Below are 13066 nucleotides of genomic sequence, written 5' to 3'. Positions count from 1 at the left end.
GAATCATTGCAGTAGTTAAATGAACCATGTGGTTGTTAAGCAAATCCATTTTCCCAAATAGGTGGTTTTTGTCAATTTCTGGCAAAAAAAATGGCAGAAACCAGAAAAAAATTGCAAATCGTAGTCACATAACCCCAGGACACTGTAAATGCAAGCCAGGTGCCAAGTGCAGGACATGTGACACCCCCCCCCAGGAAGGTGTATGGGTGTGTTGCAGTCATAACTCTGAGGAAGAGTTATAAGTAATTTTTGGGAGGCCTGCTGGAATTTCGAACATTCTTTAGGCCAGGGATCCTCAACCTTGGCAACTTTAAAACTTGTGGACTTCAACTCCCAGAATTCCTCAGCCCCCAGAATTCCTCAGCCAGCTTTGCTGGCTGAAGAATTCTGGAAGTTGAAGTCCACAAGTCTTAAAGTTGCCAAGGTTGAGGACTCCTGCTTTAGGCAACTTGTATAAGAACTACCTGTATAAGAGTTGGGTGACTGATGGCAATGACTATTAGAAACGCTTTTTGTGAAGATATTTCACATAGATCAACCCCACTTGATCTGAAAGAACCTGACTAGACTGGCCCACAAGAAATGATAGTACCTCTTTCTACCAACAGATGTCCTCATTTGGCAATCATAACTGGGACAACAATTCAGTCATTAAACAAAGTCGTGACTGTACTTATAATCTTACTTTAGCTTTGTTTTGCTTTATCGACCTGGAAGGTCATAAATCTGGGTGTTAGTTTCAAAGTTACTTTTTCACAATGGTTGTAACTGGGAATGGTCATGACCAGTTGCTAAGCAAGGGCTATCTGTATTCCATACTTTATATTTGGCAACATTTCTTCCAGCTACAAATTTAGAAAACATAAGATAAGATAAGATTAAGATAAGATTAAGATAAGATTAAGATAAGATTAAGATAAGATTAAGATAAGATTAAGATAAGATTAAGATAAGATAAGATAACCTTTATTGTCATTTTTTTACTGTGGGCACAATGGCATACATCAAAAATGAAATTTAGTTGCCCACTCTCAAAGTGAAACACATACATGACACACACCTAAACATACTATGAACAACATATGTATAGACCCACACTTCTACATATACGTAGCAAATAAATATTAAATATTGTCCATCTTGAATATATAATGGAAGGAGGAAGCTTGAGAGTTCACAAGGTTAATGCTGTATGGAATGAAACTATGGCTGAATCTGGATGTTCTGTTACAGATAACACGAAGCCTCCTCCCAGAAGATAACAAGGAAAACAGGTCGTGAAGAGGATGTGTAGTGTCCCAGATAATCTTACGGACTCTGCTCAAGCAACGCTTCTGTGCTATGTCCTGGATGGGAGGGAGGGAACTGCCAATGAACTTTTCAGCCATTCTCACCACTCTCTGCACCGCCTTCCTGTCTGAAGCAGTGATGCTTCCAAACCAGACCGTGATGCTGTATGACAGGATGCTCTCGATCGTTCCCCTGTAGAAAGTGGTCAGGACAGGGGAAGGAAGATGTGCTTTTCTCATGTGACGCAAAAAATGCAGGTGTTGTTGTGCCTGCTTCGCCAGTTTCTCACTGTTGAGCGAGCAAGTCAGCCTACTCGTTAGCTGCACACCCAGGAATTTGATGTTGGTAACCATCTCCACAGGTGAATCATTAATGCACAGAGAAGTGTGGCTATGCCTGCCTTTTCTGAAATCAACAATGATCTCTTTGGTTTTTCCAGTATTTAAAACTAGGCTGTTTTCCTTACACCAGTTCACCAGCCCCTCAACCTCCTTGCGGTAAGCTTCCACCTTGTCATCCTGAATAAGGCCCACTACTGTTGTATCATCTGCGAACTTCACAATATGGTTGGTGGCAAACCTAACACAACAGTCATGGGTCAACAGGGTGAGCAGCAGTGGACTTAGGATGCAGCCCTGTGGAGAACCTGTGCTCAAGAAAATGGTATTAGAGGTATTTGTTCCAACTTGCACATACTGGGGCCTGTTGGTAAGAAAATCAAGAATCCAGTTGCACAAAGGAGTGTTTAATCCTAAAAGGCCCAGTTTGTCTACTAGATGCTGGGGAATGATTGTGTTAAATGCCAAACTGAAGTCGACAAACAACAAACGCACATGAGTATTTCTTTCCTCTAAGTGCTTCAAGCTCAAATGGAGAACAGAAGAAATAGCATCCTCCATAGAGCGATTTGGTCGGTAGGCAAACTGAAGTGGGTGAAATGCTGGCGGGAGGCTAGATATAATAATGTCCTTTATCAGCTTCTCAAAGCATTTCATGATGGTGGATGTCAGTGCAACCGGACGGTAATCATTGAGGCCTGTAATTGTGGACTTTTTTGGCACTGGCAAGATGATGGCTATCTTAAAACACGATGGGACCACTGCCTGCTGCAATGAGAGATTGAAAATATGTGTGAGAACACAAGCCAGCTCTTCTGTGCATTCCTTGAGGACACGTCCAGGGATGTTATCTGAGCCTGCGGCTTTCCGAATGTTAACTTTCTGCAGTGTTTTCCGGACAGAGGTGACATAGAAACGTAGCACTTGCTCGTCAGGATGGGGCACAGCTTTCCTAGCAGGAGTATTATTTGATGCCTCAAATCTACCCAAAAATGTATTCAGTTTGTTTAGGAAGTCTGTGTCGTCCTTGGATCTTGATGGAGTCACCTTGTAATCCGTGATGGCCTGGATCCCTTGCCACATTCGCCTGGTGTTTGTTGGATCCTGAAAAAAGTTCTGAATTTTCTGGCAATGGGCTTGCTTTGCATCTTTTATGGCACTTTTCAGATTTGCTCTGACTGTTCTAAGTGCCAGCATGTCACCAGATTTAAAAGCCACATTCCGTGCTTTCAGCATCTTGCGGACCTCATAGGTCAGCCACGGTTTTTCATTCGCCCTCACAACAATGCTTTTCAGGACACAGACATCTTCTATGCACTTTTGGATATATGCAGACACCATGGTGGCATACTCCTCAACATTTGTATGTTGGTTATCAGTAGCTGCTTCCTTAAACATGCCCCAATCTGTACACTCAAAGCAGTCTTGTAAAAACAATGTAATATCTATGGTACCTCCAGCTTCCTGTCTGTCTGTCTGTCTGTCTGTCTGTCTGTCTGTCTGTCTGTCTGTCTGTCTGTCTATCTATCTATCTATCTATCTATCTATCTATCTATCTATCTATCTATCTATCTATCTATCTATCTATCTAAACATGATGCACTATAAATCAAAATGCCAGCTTTCAGCATCACCCATATAAAAATAGTGGATGACTGCATAAAAGACTGCTTTGTGATCGGCTTCTCCTACAACAACAGTGATTTCATGATTAAGCAAGGTTACAGTGGTCATTTTGTCGAGTAGCCAGAACATGCTCTCTAGATTCTAAACGAGTTCACCAACTTAAAATGGTTGTGTATTCTTGTAAAAAAAATACTGAAGCAATCATATTCCTTGACATATTCCTTCACTGGACATTACATTCTCCATCATGGATCAAGGTCTGTACAAGATAGCTATGGTTTTCATACATGATCTTTTGGGAAAGAATCCACTCTTTTGGCTTCTGGTTTGAGCCATGGCTGATTGAAATCCACAAATGAGCAGAGATGAAACCCGCTGTGAAGAATGAAAGACTGGTGATAGACCAGTTCTTCAAATCTCTCTGGAAAAGGGGAGATCAGGAGATCACCCATGAGTGTATGGAATGGCAGCTCCTCATACGGAGACTGAAAAACAATGATCTAATAAAGGAGAATATTTGTAGCTCAGGGTTGATATGAGGGGTCCTTGGTGCTCTCTTAGCTTGGTTAATTTCTTGCAGACATTTCATTACCCAAACTAGGTAACATGATGACGTTACCTCGTTTGGAAAATAAAATATCTGCTAGAAAACAACCAAGCTCAGAGAGCACCAAAGACCCCTCAAACAATGATCTCCCACAGGTGTATGTGCTTTGTGCCAAGGAAGACAACATCTTAGCTCCCAGTGGTGGCAGAGCCTTTAAGGACACTAAGGCAGTTACTCATTTTTAAATCATATTTGGAAATGTTAACCACTATATGGAAATTAGAGACCTTCAAAATGGTGAGTTTAATGTGATACCTGGTGAGTTTTATCATTTTCTTTGGATTTAAGAAATCTGAAACAGAGTCATAAGGATTTAAAGTAATATAAAATTGGCAAAAAGCCAAAAAGAGGTTTTGATTTTAAAAAGTTTTAAACTGTTAGGGAGACTAGAGATATTGGCATTATTGGTTATTTTATCTGTAAGATTTGAAAAACAAGTATATCATTAAATAATATACTTGTGGGAAATAACTAAAACAGAGCTAAACCCATATTAGGAATTGAAGTTTGATGAAGGTTGCCAATGGACACTATATGGAACTAAAGAATTAGGCAGAAAAGAGTTAAAATGGTTAAGCAGGCTAGATCTTTTTGTTATTTTAAAGAGTTTAAAAAAAAACATAGATTGAAATATTAACAATCCCAGGAAAAACATATATTTCAATGACAAACTTTTGAAAGATGATGAGAAAAACCTTTTTAAAAACTTGCATAGGCAATATAGAGTTTGAAAACATGGAAGACAAAAAAATTGAGATGACCAATATGGGAATACAAAAGACAAATCAGGATCTGGACATGGGGCAGGTGCAATAAGAAATTTTGGACAATGCCTTTTTTGGGATTTACAAAGTAGGTTGCTGTAGGGATGATTTGAAGGTCAATTTAAACCGAGTAGAGCAAAAAGAAGGAATATAAAGTTGGACTATTTGACCAGGGATAAGCTATTTGTTTGGTATTTCTGTTGACTTCTAATGAACTTTTTGCTGAACTAAGAATAAAAAGATGATTTCAGGATTGCATATTGATAAAAGTTAGGTTATGGAGAGAACAGATTTTTATATGTAACATTAAAAAAGGATGAAAAGTTAATAAAATCAGCTTATGGACAATGAGATGAAGTTTGGAAGCTTCTTTATTCGTGCCTTTTTGTTTTCTTTTTTTTCTGCACCTTCTGGACCTTTTTTCTTTTAGTTTAGCTGTATTTGGTTCATTAAAAGCTTCAATAAGACTCATTCCTAACAATATATTCTTATATATTCTATTTTGCATAACAAGGAATGCAGTTAACCAAGCCCCAGTTATCTAATTTCCCTGCCCTACAAAAGTAGTAATTATTCTTAGCCTACACATTTAGTTTCTTGTTAAATAAGAGAACAAACTGGGAGGAGAAAAAGAATTACTTACTTTAGAAGCAAAACCTTGTTAATGCTTTAAATGAAAGTTTAGTGCTGCGAAGTATAGAAAGACATAAAAGCAATATTTTCCTGAAATGTAATTGTTCCAAGCAGTAGCTTGCATCCTTCGGCTTTCAATAGCTCATGAAAAGCCAGTTCATTTGAGCAAAAGGATGATGGGAGACATTTTGGCTGCCAAAACACCAAATCTACAGTATGTCTGCCAAAAAGGATGCTGTTCTCATTTACACATTGTAGACAATGTCATGATCACAGGCATCCATAGGAGAGACTAATGATGAAGCATGCATTGCACTGTTGTGACACCAACCACAGAACAAAAGACTGGAGTTTGTGCTGTGACATCCTGACTCATATTCCCTCATCTTACATTTTTATACCTGATGTGTATAGTTACAGCACCCTTTTCCTTCTAGAAAGACCTTTGATGCCCTAGCCCTAACCTTCCTAAGCTAAAACAAGGTTTGTTCCCTTGTATCTCACTCCTTTCTTGAGCTGCTGGTGGTTTATTTTTATCAGCAAATTTTCCTGCTAAAGGGATGGGCCTGCATAAAAAAAAATAGCGAATAATTTTTCTGAATTTTATTTAATCTGTTGAGAGCATAAAGAGTCAGCTAAGATGTCACGTGTGAGGGTTGTGTGTAGCAGTTTTAAAAGGTGGAGAAAAAAAACTACTGTTTTTTTAGTAATTTAGATCAGGGATCACCAACCTGTGGTCCGCGGCCTGATACCAGTCTGCGGCCTGATGGTCACTGGACTGCAGGAATGGCTGGCGAGTGCTAGTGACGCCACACATGCTAGCGGCCCATTTGCACATGTGCACAGGTGCTAGAGGCCCCCTTGCCCATGCGTGCAGGCGCCAGTGCTGCCACCAGCACCGCTGCAGGTGCGCGCAGCCCACTTGCGCATGCACGCAGATGCTAGCGGTGCTGCTGTGCATGCACCTGTTTGCACACATGTGCGTGCACACATTTCCCTACTCCTCCCTTTCCCTCTGGGCCGCCAACCCATAAAGGTTGGGGAGCTCTGGTTTAGATTACTTTTTCCCTTTTCCTGTGAGAGAATGCGCCACTTTTCTATGTTTCCATCTGTGGAAGGATAGGAACCGATTTCTCACCTTTAATCCGTACAATGGCCGTCCGAGATGAAGATAATCCCTTTATGTTATGGGCTTCACAGGAGAAAACTGTGCTTTGATTAATACCTAGAAATTGGTCAAGAAAAAAGAATACTGAAAAAAAAACCTAGAAAACAATCTAAATATTTAATAATCTCTGAGTAGAATTTCACAGGTTTCACACACCGCTCAGATTTTACCTACAGTATACAACTCAAATGAAAGCAGAGCAAAAATATGTGGGTCAAAAGGTGTTTTGTGTACACGTTGGTATTATTTATTATTTATTTATTTGTTATAGTCGCCCAATTCCAAAGGAGACTGGGTGGCATACAAAACCAAAAAATCCCAATAAAACAATTAAAACATAAAACTACACAGACTGGACTAAAATAATCTTAAAGGGAACACAAATCACAACAGGTCTTCCCCCCTCCCTCCAAATTACACCGATACATGAATTCCAGGCCTGGAACCAAAGCTAGATTTTAACAGCTTTCTAGAATCCCAAAAGGGAAGGTGCTGTACTTGGGAGGGGGGGAGAGGAGGCTATTCCAGATGTAGAGGGCATGATGGAGAAAGCACGTTTCCTCAGTGAAGTGAATAATCTATTTCAAAGGCAAACTTACAACAGTTTCGAGGAAAGGGATCACAAACATAGTTTAACAAATTACTGTTTCTTTTCTAAATTTTGCAAATTTAGTTTCACAAAATGTGCACCTGAATGAAGACTATGTATCTGGGAGTATATGTTGGCTATACTATTAGATTACAGAAATAAAAGCTGCAGAAGGAAAAGCTTTCAAGTAGAAACAGCACACTAGCTCTTCAGAGCCATTTTCTATACAGCCTGGAAAGAAAGACAAACTTCTTTCAGAGTTTAATCTACATTTTGGGCTGAATTTTATTGAGGCATGGTGGGCAGTGGTTAGAATGTAGGCTAATTCTGCTGACTGCCAGGGGTTCGATCCTCACCGGCTCAAGGTTGACTCAGCCTTCCATCCTTCCGAAGTCGGTAAAAAACCCAGACTGTTGGGGGCAATATGCTGACTCTGTAAATTGCTTATAGAGGTCTGCAAAGAACTATGAAGCGGTATATAAGTCTAAGTGCTATTGCTTTATCTAGAGAGCAAAATATTGCATGCACATGTGAAGGAAGTTTTTTTTTTCAATCCAGAATAGGTCAAATTAGGAGCATGGTTGAAAAACAAAATAAACCATGCTTTCAAATCAAAATGGAATTTCCACTTCATTTTGAGCTTGTAAAATTCCAGGTAATCATGCTTAAAGAGCAATCTGTAACTTATTTAAAGGAAGTTTTATCGATTCCATAAACAAGCTTCCTGGTAGCACGAAAATCCTATAAAATGATCCCTCCATATCATAGGTTGGTAGAACTTCTAGGTAGTTTACAGGTAGTCCTGTACATGTATATACTGTATGTATGTACTGTATGTATGTATGTATGTATGTATGTACATATGTATGTATTATAAATCAATTTAAAACTGCAGTTGCAAGATGCAGAATAAAAACATTAAAACAATGCAAAAACAGTATCAACAAGATATTAAAAAAATACCAATGAGGGTTGAAAACAAACTCCATAAGAACTTAATAGCACAAGAACATCGCATCTCACAGACCATCTAATCCCCAAACCCTGGAGCATACTGTATCTGGGTCGTCAGTGCTTTGGGAAAGGCTGGCAGGGTCAGGATCAATTCAACCACAAAGAGTATGGTGTTCCAGAGGGCAGGGGCTGCTGCAGAAAAAGCCTGCTTCCAATGTCCCAGCAGATGGCATTTTTTAGTTGAGGGGATCCAGGGTGTATGCCCCTCCTGTCAGACTAGATGGGATGGATAGAAACAACCAGTCCCTTACATAACTCCCTCCCCCTGCATCCTAACCATTAACCATGATTTACAAATTCCAATAGTTAAATTTGGAAAACCAAAAAACCTACATGATAGCTTAGTATTGTATGTGAACAAATTACCAGCTCCCACAGTAAAGATCACCAAGAACATGAGATGCCTACTGAATCCAGAAGTTGGGAAGTTCTAAGTTCAGTGAATCCAATACCATTAACCCCAATCTTCAATAAAGAGGTTATCCAAATGGGAGGTTCTGATAATTAACCATTAGCTTTACCAGTCCTACAATTATTTATGATAAAACAAGCCAGTCAGAAAGGGAATGTTTCTTGGAATGTTTATTTCAGTTTTAATATAAATATCAACAGGAAATTCTCCTTTGCAGGTCTCCTATTTTGTCTTAAATCTAGAATGTCTTTTATTTGCTCCTAAACATAGGGAAAATATTCACTACAGATATATCTTTAAATTTCTCTTGAAGATCTCAAAGTTCTAGGTGGTAATTGTTTAATCTCCATAGTGTTTACTTTTGTGGTATTATTTTTTTGAAAATTAAAAGTAATAAAGAAATCCAAGGATTTTAACAACGTTCCATCAACTGCACATCATTTTTCAGTGTGGTCCATTTCCCCAATATTGTAACTTCAATCATGTTTTCTTTCACCTACTACAAGCTGGTGCACATAGTGGACTTTTGATATTTTGTAGAAAACAGAAGCATTTATACAAGTCATTACAAACAACAAACAGTTTTGGGGGGGAAATCTTGCCAAAAAATACTGGGATGTAGGGAGAGAGAAATGTATATTTGTTTTTGAATTATCTCAGAAATTTTAGAAATTGTTGTAGCCTTTGGTGAGTTGTTGTTGTTTTCCCTCTTTTTAAGATACCTGACACAAAATCTTACATTGGGTCAGAAACTGGGTATTATTGTTGTTTATACCTTTGTCCCATTAGCCATCCTATTCCTGTATGGATAGTTTTATTTATCAAAGGAAGAAGTCTTACCTGACACATTTAGAGTGGAGGGAGAGATGTCTGGATGTCCAAGCCTGGAATCACCCATCCACCAAACAATTGTCACTGGCTCAGGTGGTCCTACTGCAGCACATGCCATCTGGAAAGGCGCACCAGGGATAACTGACTGGTCTTTTGGCTCAGCAGTGAAATAAGGAACACCTTGAATAATAAAATGGGAGACTTTTGCATTTTATGAACTGAAACAGATGCATTTAATTCTTTCTTAGCCGTTTATATTTAACAAAGCACTAACTTCTCTTGCTCTCACAGAATATATTTTGATAATTATGGCCAGTTTTGTCATTTTTCTTCAGAAAGAAGAGTCCGGTATCATTTACAAGATCAAATGTGTCCTTGTATATTTTGTTACTGAAGATATAATTTGATCATTGAATGGGAGAAAAAGAGAGGAACAATTATTTTGATACACTGCCAGGTAATTTTTGAAATTTTTGAAGGATTAGTCTTTTCTCTTTTGTTGTATAAACTGTATGATGAGCATTATTCAGTGACAGCATTTTACTACGAGCCTAGATGCACATCTGGGAAATAATTAAAAGATACCAGCGTAATTAAAAGCATGCATATCAAAAGCACTGAAATAGCAGGTTTAGAAGCTGACAGAAATTATATTCTTATTTTGTATTCTAACCCTGAACACCTTTCTTTAGTTACATATTAAAAAAATGTATTCAGAGATATAGCTGGCCCTTATTCTAAACTAATAAAAATAATAAAATCTACAGTGAAGGAAAACAAATAAAAGTTTGCCCTATAGTTCTTTTCATGATGTCTCTATGCTATATGCTAGAGAACCTAATTAATCCTAAGTGACTCTTGATAACTGAAGGGGAGAAATGGTACCAATGTTGATATATTCATAATAAAATTACATTTATTACCAATGCCTGAAAGAGGATTAAAAATGTGCTTCAGTGATAAATACACAATTTTCTGCCAATCCAAACATTTCATACTCACCAAATATCTGAAAATGTACTTAACATATATTTCAAAGTTTAACTGGGTTTTTCAAAATAGCTTTGAGAAAAATGTAGTTTTTATAGAAAAACCACAGCTTCTCTTGCTGCGATACTATTTTCAAATCAATCTTAGATATGAGTGGTTGTCCATCCAGCTTTTCTTGTCTGTCTTTTATATACTCTTTCAGTGTATTTTCAAATAGGTTTTTATCCATAATTGACTGTTGCTCCCATAAATTATGCAAGTAACATATTAACATATACTTGCTTGATGTTTTGAATATGTTTGGATTTATTTTAAATTCTAACCACTTATTTGCATTTGAAGATAATAACTTTGGACAAAACACCCTGTGTTTAGCAATTTTTGTGGGAAGAATGCATAATCTAAACTTCTGGAAATCACTGATACTTACCAGTGTTTAACTCTGATAGGATTATATCACAAACTGATATTTACACAATGGCATCACAATCAGATAAAGAAAAATAAGCCCCAACAGAGTCCTAACTATGCAGGAATGTTCATTCTTACTTTTAAGTCATTTGACCTCTGATTAGCTGCCTGATCTTAAACAAATATCCCAATCCTTTAAAACATTTTCTAAGTGATATCTAAAAACAAGTTGACACAGCTTTTTTCAACTATATAAATTGCTTGCAATATCTTGTGGATATGATTCTAAACCAGAGATGAATTTTCTTGATTGATCTCAATGTATCACTCAATGTTCACTGAACAATGTTAGTTAAAACTTAAAGAGAGCAAGATACAGAAGGATATGGCAAAGTCCAAACCTCCTTAATAAACACGACTGAACAACATGACCTTCCAGAGAACTGATTAGAACAGGAACTGCTCCATGGCCAATAGAAAAGGCCCTATCATCAAATGCTATGAATATCAGGGCTTAAATAAGCAAATCTAAATAATAGACAAGAAGAATGTGGGTTCATCTAGAGAAAAAACATCACACCCAAAAAGTCTATTTCCTCATATCCTTTCCTACTTCTTTCCCTTTTTCTTGTTTTTAAGCCACTAAGTTCATTTTTAATTCAATACCTGGAAATCAGTGGCAGCTGAAGTGGATGCATTAGTTATGCATCCATGCTTTAAATCACAGGTGTCAAACTTGACATGTCACGTGACGTGTCACGACATATCGTGACTCTTTTTCCATTGCCGGCAATGGGGTGGGTGCAGCTTCAGTATGATGAAACTGGCCCACGGCCTGGCAGTTTGACACCCCTGCTTTAAATGAACACATTTGATCTGTAGGCCCCCAAAACATTCAGTTTGTATTGCCCAGCAAAAAAAAATCTCCCTGATCTGTCCTCTTCTCAACAAGAAATTCACCAAGTGCCAATTCTAAGATCTGGTGCAAATATATTATACGAAGTTTAGCAAAATGAACACAAGCTTGCTTCACATAATATGCTAAACCAGGATATGGGTTGTTTCATTTTGGCTGAGCACAAAGGTGGCTGTTTTTCTGCTTTTGAGGACTATGTTTCATTGTTTACCCTTGAATACATTATATTTAATAGTATGTAAATGTGAAGCCATTTATTAGGTTTGTATATAATGTTGACCTTGGGCTAGTCACTTTCTCTCAGCCCTAGTGAGGAAGCAATGGCAAATCACTTCTGAAAAACTGTCACAAAAATGGCAGGGACTTGTCCAGGCAGTAACCAAGAATTGAATGGAAGAAAAAAACAACATGGTATATATATGGCTTAGTGTTTGATATCATATCAGTAATTACTGTTTATTCAATAAACTATGCAGTAGTAAAACAAATTAAGATCTAGTTCAGAGCTATTAATGTAGCTCTCAACTATATTAGAAAAAAAGGGAGAAATAGATGTCACAGCTTCAAACTGTGTTTAAATGACATGATATGACATGAAATTCAGTTGTAAAAGGTTGCAAGCGTGAACACTGAGGCTGCTCTGACTTTCCTTACATTCTTCTTCCATTCTAATCTTCTTTCCCACTTCCACTAATATTCTCACAGGAAAAAGGCAGCCAAAGAGGTTGTGTCAGCCCTTTCAAAGTCCAAACTAGAAGCACCAACCATGAGTACAGTAACAGAATCTTGCAAGTTTGAATGTATTATCTCTCTCAGCTTGACTTTACAATGCAGTTCAAGAAACTACGGAGGATCCCTTTTGAGAAGTTGGCCACGCCCCCATTCTTTCTGCAAACTCAGCTGCCTCTTCTTTGACAATTGCCTCATCTGTGGTTCTTCCTCCTCCCCCTCCTATTTTTCAAGGATATTTGTACAGATCTTTACAAGTTGTCTCCACCCCTTCTCTCAAATGCCCTAGGTTTGCTCAGGTACACCACCATTCCACCATCACTTTTTCAGTGCCCACCAGATTACAAGCTTCATTGATTTCTATTTTACTTAGGTTACTTTGAAATAAATATATGAAGAGTCTGCAAGCTGTAAAGCAAAATACCAGACTCAAGTATCCTTCATATTCCCAACTATATCTCCTGATCCCTATAGAAAAAAAATGTGCTTTGTTTAGAGATGAGGCTACCTGTCCAGAAAAACAAGGTAAGCTGGGATATCTGAAAATATCCTGAAGGATTGAAAGAATTTCAGGAAACACCCACTGTGGGGCTGTTCTCATTCTGAGACAGTTCTCCTAATCTGCTATGTATATTCTATCTGGTTCAAAGCTAGGGAATCCCTGCACTGCTCTTGTGTTCTCCTGGGGCTGCTTTTCATTTTTAGAAGTTGGAACAGCATTTTAGGACACCCATCTGCCATAAGATGA

General features: G+C 38.1%; 1 protein-coding gene across 1 annotated transcript in view; it reads right to left on the bottom strand.

Annotated features, from left to right (window-relative positions):
- TYRO3 (TYRO3 protein tyrosine kinase) overlaps positions 1–13066 on the bottom strand; it is a 63662-nt gene that overhangs the window by 31573 nt on the left and 19023 nt on the right. The window contains exons 7-8 of the mRNA XM_029284130.1: positions 9282–9452; positions 6397–6483 (exon numbers count right to left, since the gene is read on the bottom strand). Of these exons, the coding sequence (XP_029139963.1) occupies positions 6397–6483; positions 9282–9452 (258 nt within the window). The remainder of the gene's footprint in view (positions 1–6396; positions 6484–9281; positions 9453–13066) is intronic.

The sequence above is a fragment of the Protobothrops mucrosquamatus genome, unplaced genomic scaffold, assembly GCF_001527695.2.
Source record: "Protobothrops mucrosquamatus isolate PMUCROS unplaced genomic scaffold, P.Mucros_1.0 scaffold387, whole genome shotgun sequence".
Taxonomy (NCBI): Eukaryota; Metazoa; Chordata; class Lepidosauria; order Squamata; family Viperidae; genus Protobothrops; species Protobothrops mucrosquamatus.
This window is presented reverse-complemented; position numbering and strand designations above follow the sequence as displayed.